The sequence below is a fragment of the Pollachius pollachius genome, assembly GCF_949987615.1.
Source record: "Pollachius pollachius genome assembly, chromosome: 1".
Classification (NCBI taxonomy): domain Eukaryota; kingdom Metazoa; phylum Chordata; class Actinopteri; order Gadiformes; family Gadidae; genus Pollachius; species Pollachius pollachius.
In genome coordinates this window covers 6,032,728-6,053,372 of record NC_136934.1, presented here as the reverse complement: position 1 = coordinate 6,053,372, position 20,645 = coordinate 6,032,728, and the positions used below count along the sequence as shown (strand labels likewise).

The following is a 20,645-nucleotide window of genomic DNA, read 5'->3' as shown; positions in this document are numbered from 1 at the left end:
GGATCTGTATATTAATGTGTGTGCCGTCGAGGCGCCACCGCTAATGCAGTTGATGTACAACAAAGTTGGACGTGTGTAACATTCTTTATTGCATTACTTTTACATACCGCTGATAAGTTATTCCATTTGTTTGCATCAGCTAATATTTATGTCCTGTCTGATCATTTGTATTTAGGTGGCCATGATATAAATGTGTGCGCTGATTTAGTCTGCTTATTATTATCCCTTTATCATCAGCCTATTAGCTCTGAGCAACTCTTAAATAAAAAACAATGATCATGATGATGCTACTATTTTTTTAAATGATTTCAGTCATATCAAATAACTATGTAAATGAATTGTTCCTATAAAAAAAAAAAACAGATCAAAACTATCCAAACTACTTTTTTACTAAACAAACCAGGACCCAGACGGCGTCTCAAACTCAGGGGTGTGTTGACTTCACAGACACAAAGAGAGGTGAGCCCCTCTCTGCAGTCCATTAGGGTTAATTACTGCTTTTTGTTGGGGGGCTTGTAAGAGAGCCGGGTGGGCAATTACAGTGCAGGTAAGACATTAACTTACTTTTGTTAGCTATTAATCAATGTTTACCTTCGGACTCCCCTTCCTTTGTAATTAATAATCGGTTTGGACAATGAGTAATCACCCAGGAGAGGAGATTGTATGTGCGCTTAAACACTCAGTTATCAGAGAGCGAATGAGCGCATCCATGTGTGTAGCGCAGTCGGGAACGGCCGTGTGACAAGAAATACACAAAGAAAACCCTGTGGAAAGAACAACAAAAAACATCCTTAATGAACAAGGAACTGGCCACGCCCCGCACGCAAACTTTCTCCATTTTAATTAGATTACCGGGGAAAAACAGGAGAGAGCATATAGTCTACTATATATTCAGGCTAGTAAACACGGTTCTGTGTGTCTGTCAATGAATGAAACCTAAACTTCATTATCACTTCTCTAGAGAGCTGCTCAACCAGGGTGACGCTGGTTGACGCAGGAGGTTTACATGTCATTAAAGGCCTCGGTAACCTCACTGAACACACACACACACACACACACACACACACACACACACACACACACACACACACACACACACACACACACACACACACAGATGTGGGGGGTTTTTCCAATAGGACATTGGTTCCGTTCTCTCCGAGTGTTGAGCCTGCGTTCAGCGTGCTGTTGACTGATTTCACTGGGTCAGGGTGCCAGACTGCTACCAGCGCCAGGGCTCTGACCTTCTCGAGGAAGACGCAAAAGAGGAAGGAGGAAGACGAGGGCAGCATGAAGAACATGAAGAACAGGATTGGAGCAAAACCAAAACCAAATAACGATATTAAGGAGGAGGGTCCGGGATTTATCACATTGAAAACAAGGAGCGGGAATGTGATCGCAACCTGCCGCTCCCTTCCTCTCTCTACTTTCTTTCATTTCACCTTCTGCCTTTATTTATTTCACTGCTCATTTTATTTCTAGTCCCCTGCACCACGGGCAGGAAGGTAGACCAGCAACTCATATGGGGTAGGACAACCCAAAATGGAGACTCTCTCCCTCTCTCTTCATCTCTCTCTTCCGCTCTCTCTCTCACACACACAAACACATTCTCTCTTGCTCACACACATACAGAAACATGCACACACACCTCAGACTGTGCCACATGAGGAGACAGGAAATGAGTAAGGGGAAGTGAGTGATGGTGTGAGAGAGGAAGGAGTGAAAACGAGAGGAGAGAGATAACGATGGGGAGTGTGAGGGAAAGAGTGAGAGAGAGAGAGAGAGAGAGAGAGAGAGAGAGAGAGAGAGAGACACATAAGTGATAGTGAGAGGAGAGAGAAAACACGCTAGTTGCACTGGCACCCATACACTTAACTGCCTACGTAGCCACACACATACACACACACATGAACACACACACAGGCTGGCACTTTTAACTTCCATATTAGAAAACAATCGATATATAAGAAGCCCTCAGACAGCTTAATGTGTGTGTGTGTGTGTGTGTGTGTGTGTGTCTGAGTGAGTGTGTGTGTGTGTGTGTGTGTGTGTGTGTGTGTGTGTGTGTGTGTGTGTGTGTGTGTGTGTGTGTGTGTGTGTGTGTGTGTGTGTGTGTGTGTGTGTGTTTAGAAGGGGGAGAGAGCCAGAGAGCCAGACAACCAGAGCGAGAGAGAGGCCACCTTCCACAGCAGCCCAGTAGCCTCAGGGCAGCCACAGTGGTATCTCTTACTGCACTTCAAACTACGACTACCACATTTGTGTGTGTGTGTGTGTGTGTGTGTGTGTGCATGTGCAATAAAAAAATTAAGAAATGGCTGCATGCATGACATCAAGACATTGGTAGTCAGCTTTCAGAGGCACTTTGTGAACAACGCCCCCCCCCCCCCCCCCCCCCCCCCCCCCCTTCCCACACCACACACATCTCCAAATACAAACACACACACATACTCCTGCCATAGCAACACACATAATAACACCAGCATTTCGGAAAGGCTTTGTTTGTGTGTGTGGTTGTGTTTGTGTGCGGTGCTGTGTGTTTGTGTGTGTGTGTGTGTGTGTGTGTGCGGTGTATTTGTGTGACTTGTGTGTGTGGCTTTGTTTGTGTGTGTGTGGCTTTGTTTGTGTGTGTGCGGTGTGTGTGTGTGTGTGGCTGTGTTTGCACCGGGTCACGGTGCCGCCCGTCAGCAAGGCCCCTTCAACCCCCGTCAGACCCCATCACCTCCGCCACTCTGTCCGGCAACAATGGCCGCCGCCCGCGAGGCTGCCAGGGCCGGCCGAGGACACAGAGACGGCCGGCCGACCTTTGACCCGGGGCTCCCGTCACCAGCGGAAAAAGAAAGGAAAAAAAGACCAAGAGACAAGCTGAGCTGGCAGCTCGTACCAACAGGCCAGTGACTCACACCTTTTCACCCTCTGATGCTATAAAGTAGCTCGGCGCCAACAGTGTCAAAGTGTCCATAGAGGAGCCCATACAAAGGTGGAGCCCTGAGCAGCGAGGGCAGTGTCGACACAAAGTCAGGGCTGAGGAAATAAAGTTTCACACCGACGACAAGCTAAAAAACTCGCCGTCCAGCGCTGATAGCGTCAGAGCAGTGTTACCTAACGCGCCCAGCCGGTCGGCCTCGAAAGAGGACACAAGGCGAGCCGAGGATGTTTTGAGGATGACTTTGCACGCAGGTGTCGTACGGAAGGGAGAGCTGACATTTGGAGGAGCTGATTCAGTGCTGTGATGCTGAGGCCAGACACCCACCCAAGCTCCCTGTGCAACATGGTGGGGCAGAACGGGAGAGGGATTCACAGACACGTGGAGCATGTGTCTGATGACCTAAACGTTCAGCATGATGTCAGCACCAGCAGCCAGAGAGAGAGGGGGGGGGGGTATGTGTAAACGTGTGTGTGACTGTTTATATGTGTGTGTGTGACTGTTTATATGTGTGTGTGTGTGTGACTGTTTATATGTGTGTGTATGACTGTTTATAGGCGTGTGTGTGACTGTTTCTATGCGTGTGTGTGACTGTTCATATGCGTGTGTGTGACTGTTTATATGTGTGTGTGCGCGACTGTTTATATGCGTGTGTGTGACTGTTTCTATGCGTGTCTGTGTGTCTGTTTGTGTATGCGCATGTGCGTGTGTATGTGTGTGCGCGTATGCATGAAGATGCCAAACGCTAATCTTCATTTAGTTTCTGTGCTCACACCCACGACGACACATAAAGTGCCTCACTGCGCATGTCCCTAAAGCCCTAAAAACAAAAACAGTCATCATCTTTATCACAGCGACGGAACGCAGCTTTCCTCGCTCTAATCTCACATTAAGAACACATCCTCACAAGGCCGGGGCAGCCAGGTGGTTGGCCGGGCACAGAAACGGCATGGGTCCGGCGAGCAAAGTGCAGCAGGACAGGATTAACACATGAACAGGACAGGGCGGCCAGGCTACCAATGTGTGTGTTTGTTTGCATGCGTGCATGATGTGCAAGAGTGTGTGTGTGTGTGTGTGTGTGTGTGTGTGTGGTGTGCGAGTGTGCGTGCGTGCGTGAGTGCATGTGTGCGTGCTTGAGTGTGTGCGTGTGCTTGCAAACGGTGCAAAGGGAGAGTAAGCAACTGGGACCAGGACAACAAAACAGAGCAGGGTTCATTCCACATGTATCCTTCGCGCGTTTCCACTGAAGGGCTCACACACTCGGTCAATGCAATCCGGTGATCTCACAGATCAGTCATCTGCGGTACTGAGCTAACCACTCCCTCCGACTCCCCACATCCCAGTGAGGTAACCCAGCCATACCCGGCCAACAAAGAAACGGCATCAGAAGAAGATCTTCGTTGTGGGCGTGAGCCAATGAGAGTGTTGTGTAGCGAGACGAGCGCTGCTGTACCTGCAGAGAAGCGCGGGCAGTCGGGCAGCATGGCGTCCACGGGGGCATCCAGGGGCAGAGGGCTGGACACCCAGTTGCGGCAGTGCTGTGTGGAAGAGGAGCGAGAAGGCCTGGGGTGAGAGGGTGGATCGTGAGGGCCACTCGGAACCTCAGCATAGAGGAGCAATAAAGGAGCAATAGCTTGTTATAGGAAGGGTCTGTGTACAGGATTCTGGAGAACCAGCCTCAGATGAGGGTTCAAGTGCACATTGTTTTTGTTGTGTGTGTGTGTGTGTGTGTGTGTGTGTGTGTGTGTGTGTGTGTGTGTGTGTGTATGTGTGTGTGTTTATGTGTGGGTGCTTGTGTGTGCTTGTGTGCACAGATCCACTCACAGCATGTGGTCCATATTTATATATGTCCACATGGCTGCACAAAACACACACACACACACACACACACAGACACACACACACACACCTTTTGTTTCTAAATGAAATCTTTTCATCCTGGCGTTTTATATTCATAACATTGGAACTCACTAAGTGGAAAGAGAGCAACAGAGAGGAGAGGCGGTGACTCGGTGAGTGACGGGAGAGAGAAAGAAGGAGAGTCAAGCTGGGGACGATGGGCTGGTCACAGAGAAGCCGAGGACCTTCTGTGAAGGTGTGGGACTATGTGTGTCTATGTATGTATATATGTATGTATGTATGTATGTATGTGTGTGTGTGTGTCTATGTGTGCGTGTGTATGTGTGTGTGTGTGTGTGCGTGCGATAGAGCGAGATAGAGACAGGAACAAGCAATTAAAGGCCCGGTGACATGTTGCCCAGACAGCTCAGGGGTTTGTTTGTGGTGGAGGAGGAGGAGGAGGAGGAGGAAGAGGAGGAGGAGGAGGAGCAGGGGGAGGGGGAGGAGGGGGAGGAAGAGGAGGAGGAGGAGGGGGAGGAAGAGGAGGAGGAGGAGGAGGAGGAAGAGGGGGAGGAGGAGGAGGAGGATTGCCATGGTGGATCAGTGGGTGCCTCGCTGTGAGAGGGAAGGAAAGGAGAGGCAGGGGAGGGTTCGTGGGTGGGAAGCGGGGTGGGGTGGGGGGGGGGGCTTGTGGGGGTCTGCCCAGCTTGCTGACCCATAACCCCCTTTGCAAACACCCCCATGGCCCTCTCCTCCACCGCTCCCCCCCTCCCCAGCTACTCAGCGGCCCGTCCCTGGTGTTTGACAGCTCTACTGTCAGAGGGAGGGGAGGGGGGGAAAGGACACGGAGACCTCTTTATCTAACGCCGTCTCTACCGCCTCAGCCCTTGTTGTGTTCTTAACTCCAGCCTGGGTTGAAAGGCTTTCATATAACTGCTGCATTACCGGGGCCGGGCTGGGCTCTTTCTTTCTTTATTTCTATTGGATGTTTTCCTGACACACTCTGTGACAGCATGGTAAAGTGTGTTTTCCCTCTCCCGAACCGTTTGACCAACGCAACTCGGCTTGGTATGCCGTGGCATGTAAGGGCAGAGCATAAACACTGGGGGTGGAGGGGCTGGGGGAGAGAGAGAGAGAGAGAGAGAGAGAGAGAGAGAGAGCGCTAGCTTGGCTGAGGAGGAATGCATGGAGAAGACGCTCCTCAGATAAGATAAAAGTTCAATGGAAGGGAGAGAACATGTAGAGAGATTAGAATGTGCAGCTGGCGTCCTTCTGAATCACTGCTTATCTGCCCTTGTTTACTTTCACCCTGGCCCCCTGACAACCATTACAGCGGTATGTGTGTGTGTGTGTGTGTGTGTGTGTGTGTGGGTGTGTGTGTGTGTGTGTGTGTGTGTATGTGTGGGATCGTGATTATATGGCAGGGGGTCTCCAACAAAGCTGCAAATCCTTTTCTGTTATTCCAGAAAGAGCGCACACACACACACAAAAACACCCACATTTAAGTGTGTGCACATATAGAGCCCTCTATATAGACACCATCACAAGGGCGTGTTGTGAACACAGCTGACCAGCCCAACAGAAAACAGCAGCCTTTACTGTGTCCAATAATGGCAGACGTCCATCGAAATCAGCCCATCAATCAGAATCTACTATCGCTCAAACTATCCACCTGTGTGTCTATCAACGTGTCCTTCCGAACCGGTTCATCCATCCATCCAAATCCATTCACCCGTCCATCCGTCCATTCTTTAATCTATTCATCATTCCATCAATCGGCAGCCATCCGAACCAATCTATCCATCCATCATTCAACCTGGACCTATCTACGTGTCCATCTGCATCCATCCATCCATCCGGCCGTTCGTCCGTCTGTCCATCTGTCCGTCCGTCCGTCCGTCCGTCCGTCCGTCCTCCTATCTGCATCCATTCAGTCCACCCGCCGGCGGTGGGGTCCGTAGCCACGGGTCCACATCAAGTGTGTACATTGTGTCTTTCTTTAATGCATTCAGCCTGTCTGGAGGAAGATGTCAGCTGGGCTGTGGAGCAGTGGAGCCCAATGGAGGGTCGCGGGGAGTCCCTCCTCCTCCTCCTCCTCCTCCTCCTCCTCCTCCTCCTCCTCCACCAAATAGACAAGGAGGCCCAGGTTTGAATAGATTTGTCAAGGCAACCACACACACACACACACACACACGCACGCACGTTGTCAAACGGCTGCACACACACACACACACACACACACAAACACACACACACCCACACACACACACCCTGGTCGCACAGCCGTGCACACAAACACACACACACACGCACACACACACACACACTAACACGCACAGCCCCAAATGCCTTGGAAGACCACAGGCGGAACAGCAGTCACATAAAGGCGAAGCCTGCTGCCTAGGATTAGAGAAAAGGCAACGTGACAAAGGGATGGCGCATCGCCACGCCGGGCGCCTCTGAAGCCCCGCGTCACACGGCCAATCAATGGAGCCGCCATTGAACTGAAGGTGAGACAAGACACGCAACACACACATATAAGCACAGCCCTGACTGGTGTGTGTGTGTGTGTGTGTGTGTGTGTGTGTGTGTTTGTGTGTGTGTGTGCGTGTGCATGTGATGCACAGTTGCGGCCGTACCGTCTATTGTACCTCTTCTGTCTTACTGCCTAGCATCCCGGCTAATCACCAGCCTGTGCGATGCTCCGGCGGTGGTTAGCCGTTAGCCGTTAGCTGCCTGCCCGCTTAGCGGGAAGCTCACCACTACACTAATAGCGCTCTCTGTGAGTGTAAATGACAGGCAGGTGTTTGCTCCGCCACTTAAGTGACACACTCTTAAGCCCTCAACAATGTGCGTGCGTGTGTGTGTGTGCACGCTCAGCCACCTGCTCTCCGTAGCAGGTCAACGTTAAAGCGTGCTTCCCAATCGTTCAAGGGACACGCAATTTCACTCACATGCACACACACACACACACACACACTTGGAGCTAAACTGTATTACATGTAGCAAACACAATAACACAAACACATACACACACACACAAACAAAATCATTAACTACAACAATATGTAATTCAACAAACAACAGCAAGTCACTTTCCCAACTGAACTGCTGAGTAGCAGAATGGGCAGAAAAATGCAGGCGTGTTTTCAAAGTTTGGTATGAAGTGACGGCACGTCACACTCACTATAACTTAACTCACTTAAGTCTATACTCCTAAATTGAGTTATCCAAAAGGAATTCAGACCTCAACAGGGTGACTGGTAGTAAGTTCATTTTGAGGAACAAAATGGGCAATAATAAAAAGGCTAACTAGTGACAGCTAAATTTGGGCTCTCTGTTGCGTCGATATGTAGCTAATTGGAAGGCCCAAAGACTGTGCCTTTGGGGCAAAGGGACTTAAACAGTAATTTTTAAACTCCAAAATGACGTGAAGTATCAAGGGTGTTTATATTTCACAATCAATGTTAATTGCATATTTAGCACGAGAAGGTCATTTTTTCTGATGCCATGATAAAGAGGTTTATTTTAAGCTATGATTGTATTTAGTCTTGTTGCATCAGTTGAATGAGTTTCCTAGTATTCCTAATATCAGCCATTTCTGATAATTGCTTGCTTTAGCTTTATATTACTTCTCCATGAGCCCGTGACTTGTGTCGCTCAGACACTGCATAAGGAGCAGGAAGCCTGGACAGACTGTGTCTCTCTCCGTTTGATGGATCCATCCCTGCCTTCTCCCTCTCTCAGATGATACGCGAAGGTCCTGCGTAATGAAAAGTCTCTCTCTGAACCATCACACACCTGACAGCCTTCAGGTAAACTTGTGGAGGGGAAACTACGCAGCAGCATCATCACATCTTCCTCTCCTCCGTCTGGCTCGCTGAAGCCCTCTCTCTCTCCCTGCTCCTCCTGTTGCTGTGTAATCTCTACGGATTAGGATGGTTTATTCATGACCGCAGCATACTCACTATGGATGAGCGTGTGCGCGAGGGTGTGTGTGTATGGATGCAAGTGTGTGTGTCAGTTTGAATGTGTGTGAGTGTTAGTGCGTGTGCTTGGGTGTGTATATGTGTCTGTGTGTGAGCGCACTTATATATATGGGTGTTTGTGTGTGCACATATATATGTATGTGTGTGGGTGTGAGTGTGAGTGTGTGATTGTGTGTGTGTGTGTGTGTGTGTGTGTGTGCTCTAAAGAGGCCACTAGAGTGTGACAGCAGGCCAGCGCGGTGACAGGAGACACCTTGGAGACTCTGACAGGCTGCCAGCTGTACACCATCATCCACCTCTCTCTCTCTCTCTCTCTCTCTCTCTCTCGCCCTCTCCCCTGCTCACCATCTCCAGCCCATCCCCCGCCCTTCCACCATGCTCCTCATCTATCTTCTCATCCATCTCTTCATCTCCCTCCCCTCCTCTGTATGCTCCGTCCACACCCGACCTGTCTTTTTGTTTTTCTGCCTCTCCTCCCTGGGCACCGGTCGACAGTATTTAAATAATTAAACATCTTCAATACCTCCCCCCCCCCCCCCGTTCCTTCCATCCTCGCCACTGTCTGAAGGAATGAGCAAGTTTCTCTCCGCCTCCGGTCTGTGTGGCTATTTCCCCCTCATTCTCATATTCTAACCTGTCGTGGACTGAAATCTCTCACTCTCTCTCTTTCTTGCTCTCTCCGTCACTTCAATCCTGTTGTTGACTGAAATCTCTCTCTCTTTCTTGCTCTCTCTCTCTCCATACTTTAACCTGTCGTCAACAGACCTTTCTCTCTTCATACCCTAACCGCTCTCTCTCTCTCTCCATACTCTAACCTGTCGTGACCTTTCTCTCTTCATACCCTAACCCCTCTCTCTCTCTTTCTTGCTCTCTCTCTCTCTCTCCATACTTTAACCTGTCGTCAACAGACCTTTCTCTCTTCATACCCTAACCCCTCTCTCTCTCTCTCCATACTCTAACCTGTCGTGACCTTTCTCTCTTCATACCCTAACCCCTCTCTCTCTCTCTCCATACTCTAACCTGTCGTGACCTTTCTCTCTTCATACCCTAACCCCTCTCTCTCTCTCTACATACTCTAACCTGTCGTGACCTTTCTCTCTTCATACCCTAACCCCTCTCTCTCTCTCTCCATACTCTAACCTGCTGTCCTAACCCTGACCCTCATGGTGTTGTCGGTGAGGTCAGCCCCCGTGAGGTCAGCCGGTGTTCGCCTGACCCATTAGGTCTGTATCACCTTGCTCAGCGTGGGGCTGATCTCTAAATCCCGGTTCTTCCCCCCCCCCCCCCCCCCCCCTCTTAATCCCCAGAGGGGAGGGAATTAACTCCGTCCGAACACAACACAACGCCACGCCGCTGGACAACCCTGTCCTCAATAAACACCCTCTTGCACACACAGACACACACACACACACACACAGACAAACGCACGCACGCAGGCGCACACAAACGCGCCCACACACACAAGCAGACATGCATACCCATATATATATATATATATATATATATATATATATATATATATATAAGCACATGTGCACACATGCTATTTATGCTTTCATGCACGTCGATTTCCACACACTAGGGCTCGATCACAGACAGACAAACGCACACACACACACGCACACAAGCACGCACACACTCAGGCACGCGCCCATATGGCAGTTTCTACAGATCAATTTCCTCTGTCCTTGAGCAAGACCTTAAGGCCAATCCCAACCTGGTGTATATAGCTCCATTTATGACATGCATGATGTACTCTAATTGACCACTATAGGCACACAGACCCTGCCTGTGGTGTAATAGAATGAGTGATGGGGGTGATGAGATTCATCCTCAACGACGACCTCAGATGTGTTTACAGGATCATAAGACTGACAAATCAAGGTTTACTGTTAGTTGGCTTTAAGTGTAACTGAACTGCAGGTTTCAGCTCGATTTATTTTTCGATGTGTACCGTCGTTGGTTATGAGCATTATAGCCAAATGACTAATGTTGTGTTCTAATGCGAAACATAATGCAGCAGTACGCACAATGCAGTGTCCGGGGAGCTCAACCTTCTCTCGGACACCGACATCAAAATCGACCGCTGCCCGGACGGAGCTCTGCACATCCGCACACACCGTGGCTCATACCATTGTGTCCGAGAAGCAGGGACACCGGTCTCCCTTCAATGTGTCTCGGGAAAGGCCCTAAATCACAATCTCATCTCCAATGTCAAAATGGCATAGATTACCATGTTGAAGATCACTGGAGCCATATGACCACGTTTGAAACAAAACACACCGGTTTCACCTCCAGCTCCACCATGGCTATGAACAGTTCCTTATGATATATAGTGATTTACTGAATGAATAAGTGAGCAAAGCAAGTATGGGAAGGATGCAGCAAATACATTTCATTTATTTTGCTTATTATACAGCAGCATTTGACCATTGTAGTTGGCTAGACATTTAAATGTATTGATTTTCTCTGCTGAGATGAATAAAGTATATCTTATTATTGTGCTCCAATTTTAACAATGGCTAGAATTCGGGCGAACCATTAAGACATAGCAGATGTTTATGAGGAAGAGAACCCGTGTTGTTCTTGTCATCTCGCCGGACAACAAAGGTTATTTCCGATGTATTATTCTGGGTAATCCTCACACTAGAAGCCACTTTACATTCTAATTAGACCGTATCCCACAACCACTGATGAAAGAAAAATAGAAAATGCCAAAGAGGGACACCACCACCCAAAACAATTTCTCACACACACACATAAACACACACACTCACCAACACACACACAGAAGATGACAGAAATAGCTAAAACAAAAGGCGAGAAATATAAAAGAGGGTCATACAACCCAAAATGTATAGAGTGTGGGTGTGTGTGTGTGTCTGTGTGTGTGTGTCTGTGTGTGAGTCTGTGTGTCTGTGTGTGTGTGTATGTGTGTGTCTGTGTCTGTGTGTGTGTGTCTGTGTGTGTCTGTGTGTGTGTGTGTGTGTGTGTGTGTCTGTGTGTGTCTGTGTGTGTGTGTATGTCTGTGTGTGTCTGTGTGTGTGTGTGTGTGTGAGTCTGTGTGTGTGTATGTGTGTGTGTCTGTGTGTGTCTGTGTGTGTGGGTGTGCGTGTTTGACATTTGCATCTCTGGATCGTCAGCATCGTGGTCTTGGCTGGGCCTCATCTCTATGTGCATACTGAGTGAGCCCAGGTGCTGCGTATGGCACAGAGGTCACACCAGAAAGGGCGAGTGATAAAATGAAGCTCTCACACACACACACACACACACATACACACACACTCACGTATACACATACACAAATGCATACACACATACACTCTCCTACCTCTCTGCAGCCACTGATGCAATCACTGGTACACCACCACCCCCCACTTTGCATGCACAGGCATTCACAATCGGCCATTCATACACACACACACTCGCGCGCACACGTACATGCACATATGTTCACATTCACACAGTCTCTATCCGCCTTGCGCACAGGCCCACAGGCGCGCGTGCGCACACACACACACACAAACACACACACACACACACACAGACAGGTAAAGGCTAACCAACTTCGTTATTCATTGACACCCTGCCAGAAAGAGACAGGGGTAGAGAGTGGGGGGGGAGAGACCAATAGAATTGAAGAAAAATAAAATGCATGCAAACAATGTCTCTGTGTGGCTACTAAGGCTGGTGTGGTCAGCGCTACCTGTGTAGGTCATAGGGGTTGGGAGGTGGAGGAGAGTCAGAGGAGAAGAGAGACTATAGAGTGTGTGTGTAAGCGTGTGTGGTTCTGTTTATATGTGTGCATTTGTGAGTGTGTGCATATGTGCATACGTGTGTGCCTGTGCGTATATGCATGCATTTGTGTGTGTGTGTGCATTTGTGCATGTCTGACTGCCTGTGTGTGCGCGTGTGTGTGTGTGTGTGTGTGTGTGTGTGTGTGCGTGCGTGCGTGTGTGTGTGCGTGAGTCCGTGCACATCTGCATGTCTGTCTGTGTGTGTGTGTGTGTGTGTGTGTGTGTATGTGTCTTTGCATATGTGTGTGCGTGTGCGTGTGTGCGCGTGTGGTCACCTCCTGCATCCAGTCCTGCATGCTCTTGCTGGAGTCCTGCAGCCAGATGTTGTGGGCGGAGTCCGTCAGGGCCACGGCGCACACCCTGCGCTTCACCTGCCCCTCCCTCTGCTTCATCTGAAACAGAGAGAACACACAGAGGTGATGGGTTACCCTCAGTGGACACACAGAGACCGGGGGGGGGGGGGGGGGGGGGTGGGTTACCCTCAGTGGACACACAGAGACCGGGGGCGGTGGGTTACCTCAGTGGACACAGAGACCAGAGGGGTGGTGGGTTACCCTCAGTGGACACAGAGACCAGAGGGGTGGTGGGTTACCCTCAGTGGACACACAGACACCGGGGGGGGGGGGGGGGGGGGGGGGGGGGGGGCGGGTTACCAGGACCTCACTGGTGAGGCTCAGCAGAGCGACTCTGCACCGCTCAGAACCGGAGATGACCGGTGCGGAGCTACGATGCACAGGAACAATGAAGGACAATAAGAGACAACCACGACAGTGACGACGAAGAGGACGGTCCAAGTTTGTTGTCAAGTTGGATTCGTCATATGCACAACAACAATGGTGGGAGTCATTTAAAGCCACGGAAACCGTGTTTTTTAGGCATCCTCTGAGGAACCCAATTACTATGTTACCGCACGCTAAATATCCATGCTGTTGTAGTCGCCGCAGCAGGAGGAGTAATAATGATTGGTATTTGTAGGTATGAGAAATATAAGTGGTAGTAGTCGCGTTCAGTTTCAGTTTCAGTTTCAGTTCAGTTCAGTTCACTTAGTATTTAGTAAATCCAAGTCACACAATAACTCAGACACTGCCTGGTTATCGTTCCCACAGTCGGTCGGTCTTTCACTCGACGCCCCAGAGTGTCAATCTCTCCCCGGACTGCGATAGCGGCTGCAGCTGTGCGCGGCCTCGCCGTGTAGATACAGGGGCGCGGCGCATGTTAAGCACAGCGATAACAATGTCAAACGCCAGGCGAAGCTGCTCCGCCCCATTGTGCCCTTGTCACATCCCCGCGCAGAATGTCCTTCTCCCTCCGCCGGCCGCCCCCCCAAAGCACCGCACCGGCCCGTTCACGTGTCACCGCCGCCTGGCTGACGGGACGCGGCCGGGCCTATTCCCTCCTGAATGTCACCGCCGAGGTAAATGTCACACAAAGGACTTGTTACGGGGGGGGGGGGGGCTACGATAGACTCCCCGCACGCACACACACACACACACACACACACACACACACACACACACACACACACACACACACACACACACACACACACACACACACACACACACACACACACACACACACACACACACACACACACACACACACACACCCCCCCCCCAGCGCCTGCACCGACCCTAAGGACCCCACCGTGGTGGTAGGGTCTCAGGAGCTGGCCATCTCCCTGGGCTTCCTGTACGTACCAGATAACATTTATAAAGAAATAATAAAAACGAAAGAAAGGGAACAAAGACCCAGACTTGCAGCAATAGGTTAACGGTCACCTGGGCGCGGCGGTCTGAGGGGGGAAGCGGTGTGGAACATCAAAGTACGGAGCACGGGCGGGACGGAATGCAGCGGGAGAAAGCCCGCTAAAAGGCTGCGAGGGATGGAGGAGGGAAGGGATCACCTTAAGGACCGGCCGTGGACTTAAGCTGTGTTTAAGGTAATGGGTTTGTGCTAAGGTTTAAGGTAAGGGGTTTGTGCTAAGGTTTAAGGTAATGGGATAGTGGTTTTGTTTAAGGTAAGGGGTTTGTGCTATGGTTTAAGGTAAGGGGTTTGTGCTATGGTTTAAGGTAAGGGGTTTGTGCTATGGTTTAAGGTAAGGGGTTTGTGCTATGGTTTAAGGTTAGGGGTTTGTGCTATGGTTTAAGGTAAGGGGTTTGTGCTAAGGTTTAAGGTAAGGGGTTTGTACTATTGTTTAAGGTAAGGGGTTTGTGCTAAGGTTTATCAACCCATAGTATAGTTGTGACTTAGAGACTCAGAGAGCCTCGAGGGCCGGGTTGATAGAGTTGAGCATAAGCCTTAACATTAAACAGAGCCGGGCTTCAAGTACAGAGCTTTGCTGAGCCACGGCTTACGAAACAATACAATGGAAAGCGCCGCGGTGAACGCGTACTGCTGTTGGCTGGGAACGGTGTCTCGAGGTGGGCCTGTTCGCCCCAGAGTTTGGCCCAGGCCTCCAGCTGGGACAGGGAGGGGGCGAGCTCCAGCCGGCTGGCTGTATATCAACATGGCACCGGGCAAGTGAACGCTGCCTCCCCGGACCAGGCAAATTAAAGTGGGAGTGTATAGAGATAAATGGAATCTATTAAGACACTAAGGACTCATATATCATCCGGCTGATAAGGCTCGCTCCGCACTGTCTTTACAGAGATCGAGGGTGAGGCAGGGAGAGGAGGTGTGTGGGTGTGTGTGTGTCTGTGTGCGTGTGTGCGTGTGTGTGTGTGTGTGTGTGTCTGATAAGTGCATCAGCGACGGCAGACATCCAGAGATGAAACAATGTGCAGATGGCCGTGTGTGCTTCCTACAATAAGATCATGTGGACACTCTCTTTCTCCCCCCCCCCCTGCCCCTCCTTTCCCTCTTTTATCCTCCTCTCTGTCCACATCCATGCTCGGCTGAAAAGCCTTCCTCTGGCAGAACTGGGCCCATGGGAGCAGCTAAGTCAACCTTTTAAAACGGGAGGTGTCAGTCAAGGTCTGTTTTGTGGCTGTGTGCGAGCGGGCCGGTCCCTGAGTGCGGGGCCTGCCAGAACCAGGGAGCAGGAGACATCCGATTGACTGCTCATGGAAAGCGCCAGGCGCATGACTTTAACGACCCAGTCAACACATCACACGGGCCCGGCCTGAAAAGAAAAGTTTCATTTTTTTTCTCCACAGATTTCGGGAGAGACCGGCTTGATCCTGAGTGTGACCCTGAAGTACGGCCCTTCGAAAAAAACGATTCCCATATAAGCGTGCGGTGGGAGAAATATATAAAATAGGTTAGATAGATAAATCATATCGAAGACGTAACCATCACAATATATTGGATTGTGGTCTTACGTTTTGCTTTTAAAATTGTAAAGAGAGACTACAATTTTAGTTTATTTTAATGCCATGGAACATATACCATAATCAAACATATTTGTAAACCTCTTAAAAAATTTTAAATATATACATGCAATTATTTTCTAAACACTCTCAAAAGAACGTGAGCAGCAAACAGATCAAGCTGCCTGCCCCCTTTCATATGTAGGGCAGATTTATGGACACAGGCAGTTGGGCAGCAATGAAGGAAATCCCAGCCCGTAAAGTCCCTCTTTCATTATGGTCCTTAGGTTTAAGTGAAGATTCACATCACTAACTCTCACCAAAAAACCCAAACTCTAAACCCCCCTTTCTTTATGTCAAAATGAAGAATCCACCCGTTTCTTTTCTGACGGGTCTAGCTGAGGCGGGCACGGGGTGGTCTAAGAGCGCACTCGGAGAGGTGCTTCATACCGCGGCCGGGGATAGCTGTTGACAAGGCTGGACCCCCGGGGAGGGAGTGAGCTGTTGGAGGCATTGTGGTCAACGACCGCAATGAGCCATGATACCCCCTGGGTCCCATACTTACTGGAAGCCACAGTGACAACCAGCGGTTAACAGCTTGTTTTCCGACCAACCAAACCAGGCAACATCAGCTAAAGTGCGCCGTGCCCGGTCTTCGCTGAAGCACGCGCAGTCTAAGACATTTCTTTGTGGGTTTGCCGCTTGGCCCCTAAATGATTTAGTGTCTTGCCTATCCGTCCCTGGGGCAAGGGTGTCAATGTCAGCCATCTTATCCTCTCTAAAGTCGTGTCATACTTTTGACACAGTGTTAGCCCGCGCGTTAGCCTGATTCAGAATGTTAAACAGTCTAATCCACTGTGTAACCGCGGACTGGAGCTTAACAAGGAAGTGGGCCAGCTGTTGTAATCAGTCTCACGCCGGACAGGGAGAGAGGGAAGAGGAACATGTGGAAATACTTGTTGCGCTAAACCAACACACAGATGTGGAGACATTTGCTGTCTCTCCGCTGGCCGCTTTTTTGCCTTTCACACTGGAAGCATCTGGATGCACCGAGTTAATGGAATGATGGTACGTTGTGGGGAGGGGTGTGTGTTGTACTGTATGCATGTCTATGGGGGGGAGTAGAAAGGGAAAGCAGGCTGACAGGGGATGAAAGACCATAGACAAACAGTTCGCTGAGGAGGATATACATGGCAACACTGGGAGGCAAGACAGGCAGGCAGAGAAGAACCGATGAAAACGATCAAACACACACTAAAAATAGACCCATGCAGGTAGCTGTCAAAAAATAGGTAATCTGTGAATTATAACATTTGAACAAAGCTTTTATTAACACTGAAAGGTGTGTTCACTCTGTATCATTACCACTTTTAATATTTTCTTTTATTAAAAGTAATAATTGTGGGTTTTATTACGATATAGTAATTCAAAGAATGTTCTTTGACCATAAGAGAATACTGCAGCCAGTTCCCTGAAAACCACAGTAAGAGCTGAGTCAGCATCCAAAGGATGACACAAGCTCCATCACACCCACGCCTATTCTCTCTCTCCCTCTCTCTCTCTCTCTCTCTCCCTCTCTCTCTCTCCCTCCCTCTTTCTCTCTCCATCCGATGAATTCATACTCTAGATGAACTAGGAAATCCATCTCTTTCTTTCCAGCATCATGTTTTTCCTTCATCATATTTTTTCATTTTTCTTTACAGAGGCCCTAGTTACTATAGAGACACACAAACATCACAGAATTGAACCCCCCAGCCAGCACAATTCTACTAAATCCAGCGTTTCACTATTTCTATGAAATGGCGAAACCTCCGCTCAGACACACACGTACGAGACGAGTGTCCACTCACAAACGCACGCGCGCGCACACACACACACACACACACACAGTTGAGCACACATTGCTTTAACCCCTTGTAGTCCTCTCAGCTTCTGACCTGTCACATGACCCACAGTAGTGGACAGTGTTTAGCTTTTTAAGCCGCTTCCAGCCACAGTCGGCTAATTGCAGGACTTTCATTCATTTTTTTGTTCTGCAAAATCTTCTTTAAACAAATTATGTACAGAGTGTGGAGACGGGGGAATGAGGGTGTGTGTGTGTGTGTGGAGGGGAAACGTTAATCATGTTTATTTATCTGGACGAGGGGTTGAAATAAGTGTGGAGACGTCATTTAACAGCATGCTAAGCTAATCTGTGGTGGAGATAAATACTTAATTTCTCCCTCCTCTCCCTATGACGCTTGGCGCTCGCCGCTGACGCCACATCTAAACACCGGCAATAATAAAGACAATTATTTAGGCCTTTGATAATTATGTGTCAAAGGCAGCAAGAGCCTCTAGATAATTGGGTGAAAACTGAATGGTAATCTACAATCACGATCCCGTGAGTGTATGTGTACGCGTGTGTGTTTCTGTATGTGTTTGTGCGTGTGCAATGTGCGTGTGCGAGACTGCGTGTGTGTGTGAGTGTGCTTGTGTGTGTAGAGGGTGAGGCAGTCATCCCTAAGAAAGAAACACATGGAAGGGGGATGGAGGAGGAGGAGTCAGACAACGGCAGAAATTCTGGTTTTTTAAAAACGCCTCTAAGAGATTTAATCGCCAAACGGAAAGTCGGCGTGAATGTATGAACTAGCAAGAACAAGATGCCAAAACAAAGCATATTGAGGAAGGAAAGACGGAGTAAAAAAAAACAAAGACAGACAAGGGAGAAAAAGGATCAAAACACAGAATTGGACATTTTTAAGAAACAAGGGGGCTTAGGTGATCAGAGGGGAGGTAAAGAATGATGTGTAGTTGACAGCAAACGTTAGCCGGTGCAACGCCGCCACCTCACTGCCGACAGCCGTGGATAATCTCTGACTACCCACTAAGCGCCGGAGCACTGCTTAAATATTGGATTGATTTACTGTCCTATCACTGCCAGAGCGAGCAAACCAGAGACAAGGAGCCAGAAAGAGAGAGCGGGGCTGGAAGCTGCAAGCGTGCGAACAAACAGAAAATTAAACACGCGCGCGCTTCGAAACATGAAAAACCCAGAAAAAACGGAAACTAGTGCCGTCACATTAACTTATTGTACCCAGATGAGTGCAGTCCAAGCAGACACACAAGCCATGTGTTACTGAACTCTGCCTTGGCCACGTCTCTGTCACCCGTCTGACTACGGCAGTGACGGACTGTTTGTATGTTTGTATGGGGATAACAAAGGATAAGTCAACAACTCCAATGTGGTTTCAAAGAAGAGGAGGATTTCCCTTGGTGGACAGCGAGTCGTGTGTGTGTGTGTGTGTGTGTGTGTGTGTGTGTGTGTGTGTGTGTGTGTGTGTGTGTGTGCGTGCGTATGTGTGCGTGCGTGCGTGCGTGCCTGCGATGAAGGTCACTTAGGCACACTGGAAGGTCAGGGAGGGGCCTAGTAGAAATGGGAAAAAGCCAGCTACACAACAGACACACACACACAGACCACATGCGCACACATACTGACACCATGCACAGGAAGAGACAAGCCGAGCGCATCCTGTGGCTTTGAAGCACAGGGGCCCGTGTCCCTGGCAGGTCCTGGGCTTCCTCTGTCCAGACCGCAGGAAGGAAGCCCCAGCACGAGGCCATGGGGCCCTGGGGAGGGCCCCTGGCACACTGTGGGGCGGGGGGGGTCGTGTGTGTGTGTGTGTTTGTGGAAACCCAGTATGCTTGGCCCACCGAGGTCACATGCATTTAGACACAGAGTGGGTTTCCCCCTGACTGGAACTGCTGAGACTATGGGTTAGAAAATAGGGGGGGAGGGGTTGAGAGAGAGCGAGAGAGAGAGAGAGAGAGAGAGAGAGAGAGAGAGAGAGAGAGAGAGAGAGAGAGAGAGAGAGAGAGAGAGAATGGAGAAGGGAAGCTGATGGGACCTTGTGTAGTGAGAAAGGAGGGAGAAATGTTATTGCCTATAGACCCTCCCCCCCATGCACACACACACACACACACACACACACACACGCACACCCACGTACGTACATACGTGTGCATGGCGGTAGGCCCGGAGGTGGAGGGGACGCGGGGAACAGGAAGGGTCGGTAAATATTTACTGACACAGCAGAAGTGGCGAGCGGCGGCCAGCGGTGGAGACAAAAGGCGGCGGCGGCGGCGTGGTGCGCCGGGCCAGGAAGCCGCTGCTGCAGGACACCCCCACCCTCCCTCCCCCAACCCCAGTGGACTGCCAGCGTGGAAAACAAGGGGAGAAGGGAAGGGGGGAGACGGGAGGGGGGATGGAGGGGGACACGCGCTGCACGAGGAGAGAGAGGAGGGAGCGTTCCCGAAACAATGGCTGCCCCGCGTACGGAAACCACAGACCACCGAGGAGAACGGTGACGGAAAAATACATGTGTGTGTGTGTTTTAGGTCTGTTTGTGTGTGTGTGTGTTTGTGTGTGTGTGTGAGTGTGTGTGTCTCTGTGTGTGTGTGTGTGTGTGTGTGTATGTGTGTTTAAGGTCTGTTTGTGTGTGTGTGTGTGCGTGTGTGTGTCTGTGTGTGTGTCCATGTGTGTGTGTGTGTTTTAAGTATGTTTGTGTATGTGTGAGTGTGTGTGAGTGCGTGTTTTAGGTATGTTTGTATGTGTGTGTGTGTGTGTGTGTGTGTGTGTGTGTGTGTCTTCGTGTGTGTGACTTTGTGTGTGCTTGTATAATCTGAAACTGCCAGTCCTGAACCCGGACGTTTTCTCGGTTTGCTCATCATCCCACTGAGTTAGCGGACGCCACCGCACTAATGGGATCCCATGTCCTCCGCGTCTGATAGGGATTTATATAATTCC

General features: G+C 49.8%; 1 protein-coding gene across 1 annotated transcript in view; it reads right to left on the bottom strand.

Moving 5' to 3' along the window:
- arb2a (ARB2 cotranscriptional regulator A) overlaps window positions 1-20,645 on the bottom strand; it is a gene marked incomplete at its 3' end in the record, with an annotated part of 106,041 nt that overhangs the window by 8,079 nt on the left and 77,317 nt on the right. The window contains exons 9-10 of the mRNA XM_079752003.1: window positions 12,824-12,940; window positions 4,286-4,461 (exon numbers count right to left, since the gene is read on the bottom strand). Coding sequence (XP_079608129.1) covers window positions 4,286-4,461; window positions 12,824-12,940 — 293 coding nt within the window. The remainder of the gene's footprint in view (window positions 1-4,285; window positions 4,462-12,823; window positions 12,941-20,645) is intronic.